Source organism: Chiloscyllium plagiosum, unplaced genomic scaffold (genome assembly GCF_037043375.1).
Source record: "Chiloscyllium plagiosum isolate Xiang-an unplaced genomic scaffold, Cpla_swu_hap1 HiC_scaffold_46, whole genome shotgun sequence".
NCBI classification, from domain to species: Eukaryota; Metazoa; Chordata; class Chondrichthyes; order Orectolobiformes; family Hemiscylliidae; genus Chiloscyllium; species Chiloscyllium plagiosum.
The window spans coordinates 2,943,279-2,959,938 of record NW_028270184.1 but is presented as its reverse complement, the minus strand read 5'-3'; the positions used below and the strand labels follow the sequence as shown (position 1 = coordinate 2,959,938).

The window sequence follows — 16,660 nt, the reverse complement described above, 5'->3', positions numbered from 1 at the left end:
GGGGTGTAGGGGCTGGAGGGGGCTACAGGGATAGGGAGGGGGTGTAGGGGCTGGAGGGGGTTACAGAGATAGGGAGGGGGTGTAGGGGCTGGAGGGGGCTACAGGGATAGGGAGGGGGTGTAGGGGCTGGAGGGGGTTACAGGGATAGGGAGGGGGTGTAGGGGCTGGAGGGGGTTACAGAGATAGGGAGGGGGTGTAGGGGCTGGAGGGGGCTACAGGGATAGGGAGGGGGTGTAGGGGCTGGAGGGGGTTACAGAGATAGGGAGGGGGTGTAGGGGCTGGAGGGGGCTACAGGGATAGGGAGGGGGTGTAGGGGCCGGAGGGGGTTACAGAGATAGGGACGGGGTGTAGGGGCTGGAGGGGGTTACAGAGATAGGGAGGGGGTGTAGCGGCTGGAGGGGGTTACAGAGATAGGGAGGGGGTGTAGGGGCTGGAGGGGGCTACAGGGATAGGGAGGGGGTGTAGGGGCTGGAGGGGGTTACAGAGATAGGGAGGGGGTGTAGGGGCTGGAGGGGGTTACAGAGATAGGGAGGGGGTGTAGGGGCTGGAGGGGGTTACAGAGATAGGGAGGGGGTGTAGGGGCTGGAGGGGGTTACAGAGATAAGGAGGGGGTGTAGGGGCCGGAGGGGGTAACAGAGATAGGGAGGGGGTGTAGGGGCTGGAGGGGGTTACAGAGATAGGGAGGGGGTGTAGGGGCTGGAGGGGGTGACAGACATAGGGAGGGGGTGTAGGGGCTGGAGGGGGTTACAGAGATAGGGAGGGGGTGTAGGGGCTGGAGGGGGTGACAGAGATAGGGACGGGGTGTAGGGGCCGGAGGGGGTTACAGAGATAGGGACGGGGTGTAGGGGCTGGAGGGGGTTACAGAGATAGGGAGGGGGTGTAGGGGCCGGAGGGGGTTACAGAGATAGGGAGGGGGTGTAGGGGCTGGAGGGGGTGACAGAGATAGGGAGGGGGTGTAGGGGCCGGAGGGGGTTACAGAGATAGGGAGGGGGTGTAGGGGCCGGAGGGGGTTACTGAGATAGGGACGGGGTGTAGGGGCTGGAGGGGGTTACAGAGATAGGGAGGGGGTGTAGGGGCCGGAGGGGGTTACAGAGATAGGGAGGGGGTGTAGGGGCTGGAGGGGGTGACAGAGATAGGGAGGGGGTGTAGGGGCTGGAGGGGGTTACAGAGATAGGGAGGGGGTGTAGGGGCCGGAGGGGGCTACAGGGATAGGGAGGGGGTGTAGGGGCTGGAGGGGGTTACAGAGATAGGGAGGGGGTGTAGCGGCTGGAGGGGGTTACAGAGATAGGGAGGGGGTGTAGGGGCCGGAGGGGGCTACAGGGATAGGGAGGGGGTGTAGGGGCTGGAGGGGGTGACAGAGATAGGGAGGGGGTGTAGGGGCTGGAGGGGGTTACAGAGATAGGGAGGGGGTGTAGGGGCCGGAGGGGGTTACAGAGATAGGGACGGGGTGTAGGGGCTGGAGGGGGTTACAGAGATAGGGAGGGGGTGTAGGGGCCGGAGGGGGTTACAGAGATAGGGAGGGGGTGTAGGGGCCGGAGGGGGTTACAGAGATAGGGAGGGGGTGTAGGGGCTGGAGGGGGTTACAGAGATAGGGAGGGGGTGTAGGGGCCGGAGGGGGTTACAGAGATAGGGACGGGGTGTAGGGGCTGGAGGGGGTTACAGAGATAGGGAGGGGGTGTAGGGGCCGGAGGGGGTTACAGAGATAGGGAGGGGGTGTAGGGGCCGGAGGGGGTTACAGAGATAGGGAGGGGGTGTAGGGGCCGGAGGGGGTTACAGAGATAGGGACGGGGTGTAGGGGCTGGAGGGGGTTACAGAGATAGGGAGGGGGTGTAGGGGCCGGAGGGGGTTACAGAGATAGGGAGGGGGTGTAGGGGCTGGAGGGGGTTACAGAGATAGGGAGGGGGTGTAGGGGCCGGAGGGGGCTACAGGGATAGGGAGGGGGTGTAGGGGCTGGAGGGGGTTACAGGGATAGGGAGGGGGTGTAGGGGCTGGAGGGGGTTACAGAGATAGGGAGGGGGTGTAGGGGCTGGAGGGGGCTACAGGGATAGGGAGGGGGTGTAGGGGCTGGAGGGGGTTACAGAGATAGGGAGGGGGTGTAGGGGCTGGAGGGGGCTACAGGGATAGGGAGGGGGTGTAGGGGCCGGAGGGGGTTACAGAGATAGGGACGGGGTGTAGGGGCTGGAGGGGGTTACAGAGATAGGGAGGGGGTGTAGCGGCTGGAGGGGGTTACAGAGATAGGGAGGGGGTGTAGGGGCTGGAGGGGGCTACAGGGATAGGGAGGGGGTGTAGGGGCTGGAGGGGGTTACAGAGATAGGGAGGGGGTGTAGGGGCTGGAGGGGGTTACAGAGATAGGGAGGGGGTGTAGGGGCTGGAGGGGGTTACAGAGATAGGGAGGGGGTGTAGGGGCTGGAGGGGGTTACAGAGATAAGGAGGGGGTGTAGGGGCCGGAGGGGGTAACAGAGATAGGGAGGGGGTGTAGGGGCTGGAGGGGGTTACAGAGATAGGGAGGGGGTGTAGGGGCTGGAGGGGGTGACAGACATAGGGAGGGGGTGTAGGGGCTGGAGGGGGTTACAGAGATAGGGAGGGGGTGTAGGGGCTGGAGGGGGTGACAGAGATAGGGAGGGGGTGTAGGGGCTGGAGGGGGTTACAGAGATAGGGAGGGGGTGTAGGGGCTGGAGGGGGTTACAGAGATAGGGAGGGGGTGTAGGGGCTGGAGGGGGTTACAGAGATAGGGAGGGGGTGTAGGGGCTGGAGGGGGTTACAGAGATAGGGAGGGGGTGTAGGGGCTGGAGGGGGTTACAGAGATAGGGAGGGGGTGTAGGGGCTGGAGGGGGTTACAGAGATAGGGAGGGGGTGTAGGGGCTGGAGGGGGTGACAGAGATAGGGAGGGGGTGTAGGGGCTGGAGGGGGTTACAGAGATAGGGAGGGGGTATAGGGGCTGGAGGGGGTTACAGAGATAGGGAGGGGGTGTAGGGGCTGGAGGGGGTTACAGAGATAGGGAGGGGTGTAGGGGCTGGAGGGGGTGACAGAGATAGGGAGGGGGTGTAGGGGCTGGAGGGGGTGACAGAGATAGGGAGGGGGTGTAGGAGCTGGAGGGGGTTACAGAGATAGGGAGGGGGGTGTAGGGGCTGGAGGGGGTGTAGGGGCTGGAGGGGGTTACAGAGATAGGGAGGGGGTGGAGGGGCTGGAGGGGGTTACAGAGATAGGGAGGGGGTGTAGGGGCCGGAGGGGGTAACAGAGATAGGGAGGGGGGTGTAGGGGCTGGAGGGGGTTACAGAGATAGGGAGGGGGTGTAGGGGCTGGAGGGGGTTACAGAGATAGGGAGGGGGTGTAGGGGCTGGAGGGGGTGACAGAGATAGGGAGGGGGTGTAGGGGCTGGAGGGGGTTACAGAGATAGGGAGGGGATGTAGGGGCTGGAGGGGGGTTACAGGGATAGGGAGGGGGTGTAGGGGCTGGAGGGGTCAGCGTGGGGGTGTGTATATGGTTCGTGAGGGACCTGTTTGAACACGGTGAAGTCTGGACAATGCTGACTTGTCCACTCCGTGCCCTCTCCCCTTCCCCGTTCCCCAGCTCCCGAAGGGACTTGCAGATGGAAATGAGTGAACCAGTTGTTGATGTGCCTGAGGCAGGAGCTGTGTGAGTCCACAATCTGTGCGATACATCAGCAGCTTCCAGAGCCCATGCCGAGAGATCTCTCTCTCTCTGCCAGGCCCCAGTGTTCCAGCCTCAGTACAAATGCTCAGGGTAACAGGAGACTTCCCGAGAACAGGAGACTATCCACCCAATATCCGAAGGAGAGAGTGGGCGGGGAAATAGCTGATCTGTCGGGGAGAGGGGATTTGAACGAAGCAGTGAGTTCCCAGGCTGTATCACAGCAACTCTCAACAAACTCTCACAACAGGTTTAGGGGGAAGGGGGGGCAGTGGGAGATGGAAGGGTCTCTGTGTCAGGGATCGGGGGAAGGGGGGGCAGTGGGGTTGGAAGGGTCTCTCTATGTGTCAGGGATCGGGGGGGGAAGGGGGCAGTGGGGGGTGGAAGGGTCTCTCTATGTGTCAGGGATCGGGGGGGGAGGGGGGCAGTGGGGGTTGGAAGGGTCTCGGTGTCAGGGATCAGGGGAAGGGGGGCAAGTGGGGTTGGAAGGGTCTCGGTGTCAGGGATCAGGGGAAGGGGGGCAGTGGGGGTTGGAAGGGTCTCGGTGTCAGGGATCGGGGGGAGGGGGGGCAGTGGGGGTTGGAAGGGTCTCGGTGTCAGGGATCAGGGGAAGGGGGGCAGTGGGGGTTGGAAGGGTCTCGGTGTCAGGGATCGGGGGGAGGGGGGGCAGTGGAGGGTGGAAGGGTCTCTCTGTCAGAGTTCGGGGGAAGGGGGGGCAGTGGGGAGTGGAAGTGTCTCTGTGTCAGGGATCGGGGGGAAGGGGGGCAGTGGGGGTTGGAAGTGTCTCTGTGTCAGGGATCGGGGGGAAGGGGGGCAGTGGGGGTTGGAAGGGTCTCTCTGTGTGTCAGGGATCGGGGGGAAGGGGGGCAGTGGGGGGTGGAAGGGTCTCGGTGTCGGGGATCGGGGGGAAGGGGGGGCAGTGGGGGGTGGAAGGGTCTCTCTGTGTGTCAGGGATTGGGGGGAAGGGGGGGCAGTGGGGGTTGGAAGGGTCTCTGTGTCGGGGATCGGGGGGAAGGGGGGGCAGTGGGAGATGGAAGGGTCTCTGTGTCAGGGATCGGGGGGAAGGGGGGGCAGTGGGAGATGGAAGGGTCTCTGTGTCAGGGATCGGGGGGAAGGGGGGGCAGTGGGGGTTGGAAGGGTCTCTCTGTGTGTCAGGGATCGGGGGGAAGGGGGGGCAGTGGGAGATGGAAGGGTCTCTCTGTGTGTCAGGGATCGGGGGGAAGGGGGGGCAGTGGGAGATGGAAGGGTCTCTGTGTCGGGGTTCGGGGGGAAGGGGGGCAGTGGGAGATGGAAGGGTCTCTCCGTGTGTCAGGGATCGGGGGGAAGGGGGGGCAGTGGGAGATGGAAGGGTCTCTGTGTCGGGGTTCGGGGGGAAGGGGGGGCAGTGGGAGATGGAAGGGTCTCTGTGTCAGGGATCGGGGGGAAGGGGGGGCAGTGGGAGATGGAAGGGTCTCTGTGTCGGGGTTCGGGGGGAAGGGGGGGCAGTGGGGGGTGGAAGGGTCTCTGTGTCGGGGTTTGGGGGGGAAAGGGGGGGCAGTGGGGGGTGGAAGGGTCTCTGTGTCAGGGTTTGGGGGGGCAGTGGGGGGTGGAAGGGTCTCTGTGTCAGGGTTTGGGTGGGAAGGGGGGGCAGTGGGGGGTGGAAGGGTCTCTGTGTCAGGTTTAAGATTCTCTGTAAGAGGTTGTTGGTTTAAGATTCTAAATTTAAGGCTTTGTAGATTTAAGATTCTGTCTTCCTGGAGGCTGTCAGTTTGAGACTCTCTCTCGTTAAGGGGTCGTAGGTTTAAGATTTTCTCTTTAAGTGGTTGTGGGTTGAAGGTTCTGTCTTTAAGGGACCGAATCTTTGAACCAATCACATTGAGCAGGGCCGACGATGTATGACATCTTGCTGAAAGCAGTCTTGGAATGGAAACGTCTCACCAAAAACACCTAGATCAGCATCTCCCCTTCCAGAGCATCTGAGACTACCACTGACTCAATTAGCAAGAGATTCCACCATCCGAGAGAGAGAGAGAGAGAGAGAGAGAGAGACACACGCACGCACACTCCCCTCTCGTAGTGTGGTCGACCCCCCCCCCCGTCTCTGTCTCCCAGTGTGTGTGGAGAGCTGCCCCCCCATCCCACCCCACCCCCCCAGATTAGGACCCTCCCTTACAGGAGACACAGACAAATGCAGCAAACTCCTATCTGAAGGCTTATTTCAGGAGGGCTGAGTGTGGAGAGAGTGGGAGGTGGAAACCGAGGCTGGAGACGAGATTGCTGTGCTCTCTCCAGGGACCACAGATTTCATTCCCATCTCCTGTCCGGTCTCCACAGACCTCCTGCAAGGGGATGGATGCTGTGGGCAGTACAGTAGCTGCTAGGTTCCTGACTTTGGCAGGGTCTCCGCCCTGCACCAGACGGATTTCACATCTTGCTTCTCTCTGAGACACAACAGACTCTCTCCCAACAAACAGGACAGGCCAATGGAGCCCATGGGCCAGGCGCAACGGTTACTGTCTGTAAGAGATACACAATTCCACCCAAACAGGGGTTAGAGACAGAGTAAAGCTCCCTCTACACTGTCCCCCCATCAAACACCCCCAGGGACAGGGACAGCACGGGGTTAGAGACAGAGTAAAGCTCCCTCTACACTGTCCCTCCATCAAACACTCCCAGGGACAGGGACAGCACGGGGTTAGAGACAGAGTAAAGCTCCCTCTACACTGTCCCCCCATCAAACACCCCCAGTGACAGGGACAGCAAGGGGTTAGAGACAGAGTAAAGCTCCCTCTACACTGTCCCCCCATCAAACACCCCCAGTGACAGCACGGGGTTAGAGACAGGGTAAAGCTCCCTCTACACTGTCCCTCCATCAAACACCCCCAGGGACAGGGACAGCAAGGGGTTAGAGACAGAGTAAAGCTCCCTCTACACTGTCCCCCCATCAAACACCCCCAGTGACAGCACGGGGTTAGAGACAGGGTAAAGCTCCCTCTACACTGTCCCTCCATCAAACACCCCCAGGGACAGGGACAGCAAGGGGTTAGAGACAGAGTAAAGCTCCCTCTACACTGTCCCCCCATCAAACACCCCCAGTGACAGGGACAGCAAGGGGTTAGAGACAGAGTAAAGCTCCCTCTACACTGTCCCCCCATCAAACACCCCCAGTGACAGCACGGGGTTAGAGACAGGGTAAAGCTCCCTCTACACTGTCCCTCCATCAAACACCCCCAGGGACAGGGACAGCACGGGGTTAGAGACAGAGTAAAGCTCCCTCTACACTGTCCCCCCCATCAAACACTCCCAGGACAGGGACAGCACGGGGTTAGATACAGAGTAAAGCTCTCTCTACACTGTCCCCCCCATCAAACACTCCCAGGACAGGGACAGCACGGGGTTAGATACAGAGTAAAGCTCCCTCTACACTGTCCCCTCATCAAACACTCCCAGGACAGGGACAGCACAGGCTTAGATACAGAGTAAAGCTCCCTCTACACTGTCCCCCCATCAAACACTCCCAGGACAGGGACAGCACGGGGTTAGATACAGAGTAAAGCTCTCTCTACACTGTCCCCCCATCAAACACCCCCAGGACAGGGACAGCAAGGGGTTAGTTACTGGGTAAAGCTCCCTCTACACTGTCCCCCCATTAAACACCCCCAGGGACAGAGACAGCACGGGGTTAGAGACAGAGTAAAGCTCCCTCTACACTGTCCCCCCCATCAAACACTGCCAGGACAGGGACAGCACAGGGTTAGATACAGAGTAAGGCTCCCTCTACACTGTCCCCCATCAAACACTCCCAGGCTGGCCTGATTGAATGGGATAGCAGACTGAAAGGACCGAGTGTCCTAATGTTTGTCGATGCCTGTTTACAATGTGGGTGGAAATTTCATGTCCCTTAACTCTCTCATTGCTGTCCTCCTCACCTCTTCACTCTCACATTCTCACTCTCGCTCTCTCTCTTTCTCCCACACTCTGTTTCTCACAAACTCTCCCCTCTCCCCCTCATCCATTTTCTCTCCCACTCTTTCTTCCCCGCCTCTCTCAGTCCCCCCTCTCTCTCACATTCTCTCTCCCAGTCTCTTTCCCTCCTCCCCCCCCCCCTCTCTAACACATGTTTCTCATTAATGAACATGTTACAGAAACCATTGTCAGATTGTAGGTCCACACAGACTGAGGCAATAATCTCCAAATCTCCACTCAGAGAGAGAGAGAGAGACAGAGAGAGAGACAGAGAGGGAGACAGAGAGGGAGACAGAGAGACAGAGGGAGAAAGAGACAGAGGGAGACAGAGAGAGGGAGAGCAACAGAGAGAGAGAGAGACAGAGAGCAACAGAGAGGGAGACAGAGAGACAGAGGGAGACAGAGACAGAGGGAGAGCAACAGAGAGAGAGACAGAGAGAGACAGAGAGCAACAGAGAGGGAGACAGAGAGGGAGACAGAGAGACAGAGGGAGAAAGAGACAGAGGGAGAGCAACAGAGAGAGAGAGAGAGAGACAGAGAGCAACAGAGAGGGAGACAGAGAGACAGAGAGGGAGACAGAGACAGAGGGAGAGCAACAGAGAGAGGGACAGATAGAGAGACAGAGAGAAAGGGAGAGCAACAGAGAGGGAGACAGAGGGAGACAGAGAGAGCAACAGAGAGGGAGACAGAGAGCAACAGAGAGGGAGGGAGAGACAGAGAGGGAGACAGAGAGACAGAGGGAGACAGAGAGGGAGACAGAGAGATAGAGGGAGAAAGAGACAGAGGGAGAGCAACAGAGAGAGAGCAACAGAGAGACAGAGGGAGACAGAGAGAGCAACAGAGAGGGAGAGAGCAACAGAGAGGGAGACAGAGAGAGAGAGAGACAGAGAGAGAGACAGAGAGAGCAACAGAGAGAGAGACAGAGAGAGCATCAGAGAGGGAGACAGAGAGAGAGAGGGAGACAGAGGGAGAGGGAGCAACAGAGAGAGAGACAGAGAGAGAGAGAGGGAGACAGAGAGAGAGGGAGAGCAACAGAGAGAGAGCAACAGAGAGGGAGACAGAGGGAGACAGAGCAACAGAGAGGGAGACAGAGACAGAGAGTAAGAGAGAGAGAGAGAGAGAGACAGTCAGACAGAGAGACAGAGCAAAAGAGAGATAGAGACAAGAGAGGGAGACAGAGAGAGAGAGAGAGACAGAGAGATAGACAGAGAGGGAGACAGAGAGAGACAGAGACAGTCAGACAGAGAGACAGAGCAAAAGAGAGACAGACAAAGAAAGAGCGAGTTAGATAGAGAGAGCAAAACAAAGCATCAGACAGAGACAGAAGGAAAGACATAGAGAGAGAGACGAAGAGTGACAGAGAGAAAGACAGAGAGAGAAAGACAGAGAGAGAAACAGTTATATATACAGATATGGACAGATAGATAGACAGACAGAGAGAGAGAGACAGACGGACACATAGAGATGTAAAGAGACAGAGAGTGAGAGAGCTGAAGACTGAGAGAAGACAGAGAGAGAGAGAAAGATAGAGAGACAGCATGAGAGAAAGCGTGTCAGAGACAGGGATAAAGAAAGAGAGACAGAAACAGACAGAGAGACTGACACAGAGAGAGTGAGAGTGAGAAAGATCTAGAGAGGAGAAAGAGAGAGACAGGCGTAGAGAGGGCAATGCTGAGCTAGACGGAGAGAGCGAGCAGGTTTGTGCATCAATGATTTCTCCAGTGATGAAGAATCTAACCCCCAGATCACCCCGTCCCCTCCCACTTCCTGCTTTCTCTTCCCCCAACTGGCCCCTGGCCCCCTCTCCTCAGACACTCCATCCTCTGTGGGGGGTGAGAATGGGAGATCAGGAAGTAATTTCCCAGATGCTGAGGGCATTGAGAACATAGTTAATGGCAGCTGTATGTAGATCAGGATTCACTCGACAGCACAGAGTGATGTTCAACTCACTCAGTACACACTCAAACCCATTCCATACTCAGTCACACTGTTCAGGAGCTGAACTTATACCTGGCTCAGTGTTAACTCCCTCCCTCTCACTCAATCCCTGCCTCGCTCTCTCTCGTTCTCTCTCTCAAACACACAATCCATTTCTTTCACTGTCATTCCCTCTGTGCCGCACTGTCTGAGGGTCAGTGCTGAGGGAGTGCCGCACTGTCTGAGGGTCAGTGCTGAGGGAGCGCTGCACTGTCTGAGGGTCAGTGCTGAGGGAGTGCCGCACTATCTGAGGGTCAGTGCTGAGGGAGTGCCGCACTATCTGAGGGTCAGTGCTGAGGGAGTGGGCACTGTCTGAGGGTCAGTGCTGAGGGAGCGCCGCACTGTCGGAGGGTCAGTGCTGAGGGAGTGCCGCACTATCTGAGGGTCAGTGCTGAGGGAGTGGGCACTGTCTGAGGGTCAGTGCTGAGGGAGTGCCGCACTGTCGGAGGGTCAGTGCTGAGGGAGTGCCGCACTATCTGAGGGTCAGTGCTGAGGGAGTGCCGCACTGTCTGAGGGTCAGTGCTGAGGGAGTGCCGCACTGTCTGAGGGTCAGTGCTGAGGGAGTGCCGCACTGTCTGAGGGTCAGTGCTGAGGGAGTGCCGCACTGTCTGAGGGTCAGTGCTGAGGGAGCGCTGCACTGTCTGAGGGTCAGTGCTGAGGGAGTGCCGCACTATCTGAGGGTCAGTGCTGAGGGAGTGCCGCACTGTCTGAGGGTCAGTGCTGAGGGAGTGCCGCACTGTCTGAGGGTCAGTGCTGAGGGAGAGGGCACTGTCGGAGGGTCAGTGCTGAGGGAGCACCGCACTGTTGGAGGGTCAGTGCTGAGGGAGTGGGCACTGTCGGATGGTCAGTGCTGAGGGAGTGGGCACTGTTGGAGGGTCAGTGCTGAGGGAGCGGGCACTGTCGGAGGGTCAGCGCTGAGGGAGTGGGCACTGTCGGAGGGTCAGCGCTGAGGGAGTGGGCACTGTCAGAGGGTCAGTGCTGAGGGAGTGGGCACTGTGGGAGGGTCAGTGCTGAGGGAGTGGGCACTGTGGGAGGGTCAGTGCTGAGGGAGTGGGCACTGTCGGAGGGTCAGTGCTGAGGGAGTGGGCACTGTGGGAGGGTCAGTGCTGAGGGAGTGGGCACTGTAGGAGGTGCCAACTTTCAGATGAGACATTAAACCAAGACTGCCCTCTCAGGGGGTAAAAATCCCACAACTGAAATTGGGTGGGACGGGCAGAGTATTCCCCAGTTCCTGAGGTCAATATTTATCCCTGAACCAATGTCACTGAACACAGATAGTCCGGGTAATTCCCACATTGCTGTTCCTGTGGGATCCTACTGTGAGGCAATTGGCTGCTGGGTTTCCCACAATCCATCAGGACCACACTTCACATCAAGAGTCATAGGAACCTTAGCGTGTGGAAACAGGCCATTCAGCCCATTGAGTCTACACCGAGTCTCCGAAGGACATCCCCTACAGACCCACCCCATCCCTGCAACATCCCTGGGCACTATGGGACAATTTCCCATGGCCAATCCACCCTAACCTGTACATCCCTGGACACTATGGGACATTTTCCCAGGGCCAATCCACCCTAACCTGCACATCCCTGGATACTATGGGACAATTCCCCACGGCCAATCCACCCTAACCTGCACATCCCAGGGCACTATGGGACAATTTCTCATGGCCAACCCACCCTAACCTGCACATCCCTGGACACTATGGGACAATTTCCCATGGCCAATCCACCCTAACCTGTACATCCCTGGACACTATGGGACAATTTCCCAGGGCCAATCCACCCTAACCTGCACATCCCTGGATACTATGGGACAATTCCCCACGGCCAATCCACCCTAACCTGCACATCCCAGGGCACTATGGGACAATTTCTCATGGCCAACCCACCCTAACCTGCACATCCCTGGACACTATGGGACAATTTCCCATGGCCAATCCACCCTAACCTGTACATCCCTGGACACTATGGGACAATTTCCCATGGCCAACCCACCCTAACCTGCACATCCCTGGGCACTATGGGACAATTTCCCATGGCCAATCCACCCTAACCTGCACATCCCTGGGCACTATGGACAATTTCCCATGGCCAATCCACCCTAACCTGCACATCCCTGAGCACTATGGGACAATTCCCCCATGGCCAATCCACCCTAACCTACACATCTTTGGACTGTGGGAGGAAACCGGAGCACCCGGAGGAAACCCCACGCAGACACAGGGAGAATGTGCAAACTCCACACAGACAGTCGCCCCAAGGCTGGGATTGAACCCGGGTCCTTGGCGCTGGGAGGCAGCAGTGCTAACCACTGAGCCACCGTGCCAGCCTCAATGGGATTTGATGCTCTGGGGTGGGTAAGGGAGTTGGAGAGATGATGATTCTCTGGCCGCATGCCCTCCTCGTGCTGAGCCTCCGGGAATCGTGTTGTCATTCCGGAAGCCTCTGTCAGGAAAGTATTGGGGGGGGAGGAATGAGGGCCTGGTTTCCGGGGTGTCTCCATCTTGGCCTTTAGGGGCAGAGTGAGCCCCGACAATGACAAGATGGAGGAGCCAAAAACGCTCAGAGCCGCGAGACATTCCAGGAGGTAATTTGACGCCACCTTCCCAGGGGGTCATTAGGGATGGGATGATAAATATTGGGCTCATCCAGCAGTGCCCACATCCCATGAGTTAATGTTAAGAAGCCAGTTTTAGAATTGGAGCTGCGTTTGAGGCCTAGCGCTGGAAAGGCAGCCTAGTGGGCCTGAGGCCTAGTTGTTGGCATTAGTCCCTCGCTCTCTCTTTTGCCCCTTGACCTTTGAGAGTTTGACCTCCCACCAGTGCTGCTCCCTGTCCTGTCTCCCTCTCGGACATTGCCTCTCGATTTGGGAGAATTTATGGGGGTGGGGGGATGTTTTTCTCAAACCCTGAGGAAGAACACCTTACCAATATCTGTCCCACCTCCCAGTGGCCTCTCGACTCAGAGATGGGTGACATCAGTTCTCCAGAGGTTTCGGGCTGTCGTGAGGAAGGATGCTCCAACCTGAAGAAGAGAGGAACAGTCCGATTGGGAACATAACTTTAGAGAGGGTGCCGGAGGAGAGGGTGAGGGGTCGCACTCAACCTGGACAGACCTTACTTTTCCTTCCAGACACACCCGTGATCCACTGATACCACTTCGGAAAAGGATCCAGCGATCACAGGCACACACATTGACACACACACACATAGACACACACAGGCACGCACACACACACACAGGCCCACGCACACACACAGGCACACACAGACACACACACACACAGACACACACAAGCACGCACACACACACACAGGCCCACGCACACACACACAGACACACACAGACACACACACAGACACACACATAGACACACACACACACAGGCACAAACACACATAGGCACACACATACAAACACACACAGAGGCACAAACATAGACATACACACAGGCACGCACGCACACACACAGACACACACACACAGGCACAGGCACACACACAGACAGACACACACAGGCACACACACACAGACAGACACACACAGGCACACACACACACAGGCACACACACACACACATTGACACACACAGGCACGCACACACACACACACACAGGCACACGCACACACACACACAGGCACGCACGCACGCACACAGGCACACGCACACACAGACACACACACACAGACACACACACACAGGCACACAGACACACACATGCACACACACACAGGCACACACATAGACACACACACGGCACACACACACAGACACACACACAGGCACATACATAGACACACACACACAGGCACACACATAGACATAGACACACACACACACAGGCACACACCACACAGGCACACACATAGACACACACACAGACAGACACACACAGGCACACACACACAGATACACACAGGCACACACATAGACACACACACACATAGACACACACACACAGAAACACACACAGATACACACACACAGACACACACACACACAGACACACACACACACAGACACACACACACACACAACGGAGCAAACGCTGAGGACAGCTGTGTTTAGCCCAGGGTGACATAAGTGGTTCAGGAACTGACTGACAATCCTCTCCCATAACTCTCCCAGAGGACCATCAGGACCAGGAATGTGGAATGGTATCTATCCCCGTGCTGTCCCTGTCCTGGAGTGTTTGATGGGGGGACAGTGTAGAGGGAGCTTTACTCTGTATCTAACCCGTGCTGTCCCTGTCCTGGGAGTGTTTGATGGGGGGACAGTGTAGAGGGAGCTTTACTCTGTATCTAACCCCGTGCTGTCCCTGTCCTGGGAGTGTTTGATGGGGGGACAGTGTAGAGGGAGCTTTACTCTGTATCTAACCCCGTGCTGTCCCCTGTCCTGGGGGTGTTTGATGGGGGGACAGTGTAGAGGGGAGCTTTACTCTGTATCTAACCCCGTGCTGTCCCCTGTCCTGGGAGTGTTTGATGGGGAGACAGTGTAGAGGGAGCTCTCCCCTGTATCTAACCCCGTGCTGTCCCTGTCCCTGGGGGTGTTTGATGGGGGGACAGTGTAGAGGGAGCTTTACTCTGTATCTAACCCCGTGCTGTCCCTGTCCTGGGGGTGTTTGATGGGGGGACTGTGTAGAGGGAGCTTTACTCTGTATCTAACCCCGTGCTGTCCCTGTCCTGGGAGTGTTTGATGGGGGGACAGTGTAGAGGGAGCTTTACTCTGTATCTAACCCCGTGCTGTCCCTGTCCTGGGGGTGTTTGATGGGGGGACTGTGTAGAGGGAGCTTTACTCTGTATCTAACCCCGTGCTGTCCCTGTCCTGGGAGTGTTTGATGGGGGGACAGTGTAGAGGGAGCTTTACTCTGTATCTAACCCCGTGCTGTCCCTGTCCTGGGGGTGTTTGATGGGGGGACTGTGTAGAGGGAGCTTTACTCTGTACCGAACTGTGTGAAGTAGATGTTGGTCCCTTGGGATCTGTCTGATGAAGAGATAAGGGTAGAGACCCCTTCGCTGCCCGCCCTGAGTGTCTGTGACTCCCTCTCCCTCCCTCTCCCCCTCTCCCTCCCGGTCTCTCCCTCCCGGTCCCTCCCTGCCTCTCTCCCCCTCTTCCTCCCTCTCTCCCCCCCTCCCTCTCTCCCCCTCTCTCTCCCTCTCCCTCCCTCCCTCCCCCTCCCTCTCCCCCGCTCCCTCCCTCTCCCTCTCTCCCCCTCTCCCTCCCGGTCTCTCCCTCCCGGTCCCTCCCTGCCTCTCTCCCCCTCTTCCTCCCTCTCTCCCCCCCTCCCTCTCTCCCCCTCTCTCTCCCTCTCCCTCCCTCCCTCCCCCTCCCTCTCCCCCGCTCCCTCCCTCTCCCTCTCTCCCCCTCTCCCTCCCGGTCTCTCCCTCCCGGTCCCTCCCTGCCTCTCTCCCCCCTCTCGATCCTCTCTCTCCCCCCTCCCTCTCTCCCCTCTCCCTCCCTCTCCCTCCCCCTCTCCCCCTCTCCCTCCCTCTCTCCCTCCCTCTCTCCCCTCTCCCTCCCCCTCCCTCTCTCTCCCTCCCTCCCCTCTCCCACCCTCTCTCCCCCTCTCCCCCCCTCTCCCCCTCTCCCCTCCCTCCCTCCCTCTCCCCCCCTCCCTCTCTCCCCCTCTCCCCTGCCTCTCTCCCCCTCTCGATCCCTCTCTCCCCCCCTCCCTCTCTCCCCCTCTCCCTCCCTCTCCCTCCCCCTCTCCCTCCCCCTCTCCTCCTCCCTCTCTCTCCCTCTCCCTCCCTCTCTCCTCCCTCCCTCCCCCCCCCTCTTCCCCTCTCCCACCATGTGACGGTCCATCTGCCTGGACCCACAGGCAGTGCAGCAGTTACCCCCTCCCCACGTGACCCACCCCCAGCCCCCTGAGGTTTAAACACCCTGCACAGCCCTCCTCCCGGGTCCCCCGGTTGGGTGTTAACCCATCACGTACCGCGTGGCGTTGGTGTCTGGTTCCGGCCGGGGGCCCTTGGCGTTGTGGTTGGTCCAGCGGTAGCAGTCGGTGACGTTCCGGCTCTTTCCGCAAGTGCAGCGGGTACAGTAGACGATGCCCAGTGCCAACATCACCACCAGGAAGACACAGATGGGCACCAGGAGGCTCACCAGGAGCCAGCGATCGTCCCGGTGCTGCCGAAAGTCACGGTGGGCCCCCGCCCCCCCCGGAGGCATTGCCCACTGTCACCCCCCCCACCCCGATGATGCAGGGGGGGTACCGGTGTGGGCAGGGGTGTTCACCAATGCCCCCTGTGTCTCCGGGGGGTAACTAGGGCTCCCGGTCGGGCTGGTCTTGTTGACCCATGACCCCTCTGAGTCCGGGGAACAATGGAGGGTCCCATTGGGGCTGGTCTTGTTGACCCATGACCCCTCTGTCTCCAGGGGGCGATGGAGGGTCCATTGAGGCTGGTCTTGTTGACCCGTGACCCCTCTGTCTCCAGGGGGGCGATGGAGGGTCCCATTGGGGCTGGTCTTGTTGACCCGTGACCCCTCTGTCTCCAGGGGCGATGGAGGGTCCCATTGGGGCTGGTCTTGTTGACCCGTGACCCCTCTGTCTCCAGGGGGCGATGGAGGGTCCCATTGGGGCTGGTCTTGTTGACCCGTGACCCCTCTGTCTCCAGGGGGCGATGGAGGGTCCCGGTTGGGTTGGGGGCATTGACCAGTGCCCCCCGCGTCTCCGGGGGGTAACTGGGGTTTGCAGCCAGGACGCGGGTGTTGCCCTGTGTCTCGGAGAGGCGATGGGGGGTCCTGCCTGGGGCGGGGGTACTCAGCCACGCCCCCTGCGTCTCCGGAGGCGGTGGGGTCCGGGGTTGGACGGGGGGTCGCGGGGGGTTGCGGAGGGACCTGCGGGGGTGCCCTGGCTCTCGGTAGGGGCTCCTCCCCATCCTGGCCTGGCGCGGGGGCGGGAGTGGCGGTGTTACGGGACGTGGCCCCCTGGTGGCGGTGGCAGTGCCCGGGCGTCGTTTCCAGGGGCCGGTGGTGGTGGGAGCTCCCCAGTCCCTCCGAGGCGCTGGGAGGTGAGGACGAAGGGGGCGGCAGGAGTAACCGTCAGGCTCCAGGCCGTAGCCCTCCTCACAGTGGCACTGGT

The 16,660-nt window shown here is 59.2% G+C and overlaps 1 protein-coding gene across 1 annotated transcript in view; it reads right to left on the bottom strand.

The window, feature by feature from the left end:
• The window catches only part of LOC122545224 (uncharacterized), a 64,330-nt gene that overhangs the window by 10,574 nt on the left and 37,096 nt on the right, over window positions 1-16,660 (bottom strand). The window contains exons 2-4 of the mRNA XM_087983589.1: window positions 15,814-16,660; window positions 15,512-15,754; window positions 12,503-12,599 (exon numbers count right to left, since the gene is read on the bottom strand). The exon at window positions 15,814-16,660 is cut by the window's right edge and continues 1,311 nt beyond it. Coding sequence (XP_087839715.1) covers window positions 12,503-12,599; window positions 15,512-15,754; window positions 15,814-16,660 — 1,187 coding nt within the window. The remainder of the gene's footprint in view (window positions 1-12,502; window positions 12,600-15,511; window positions 15,755-15,813) is intronic.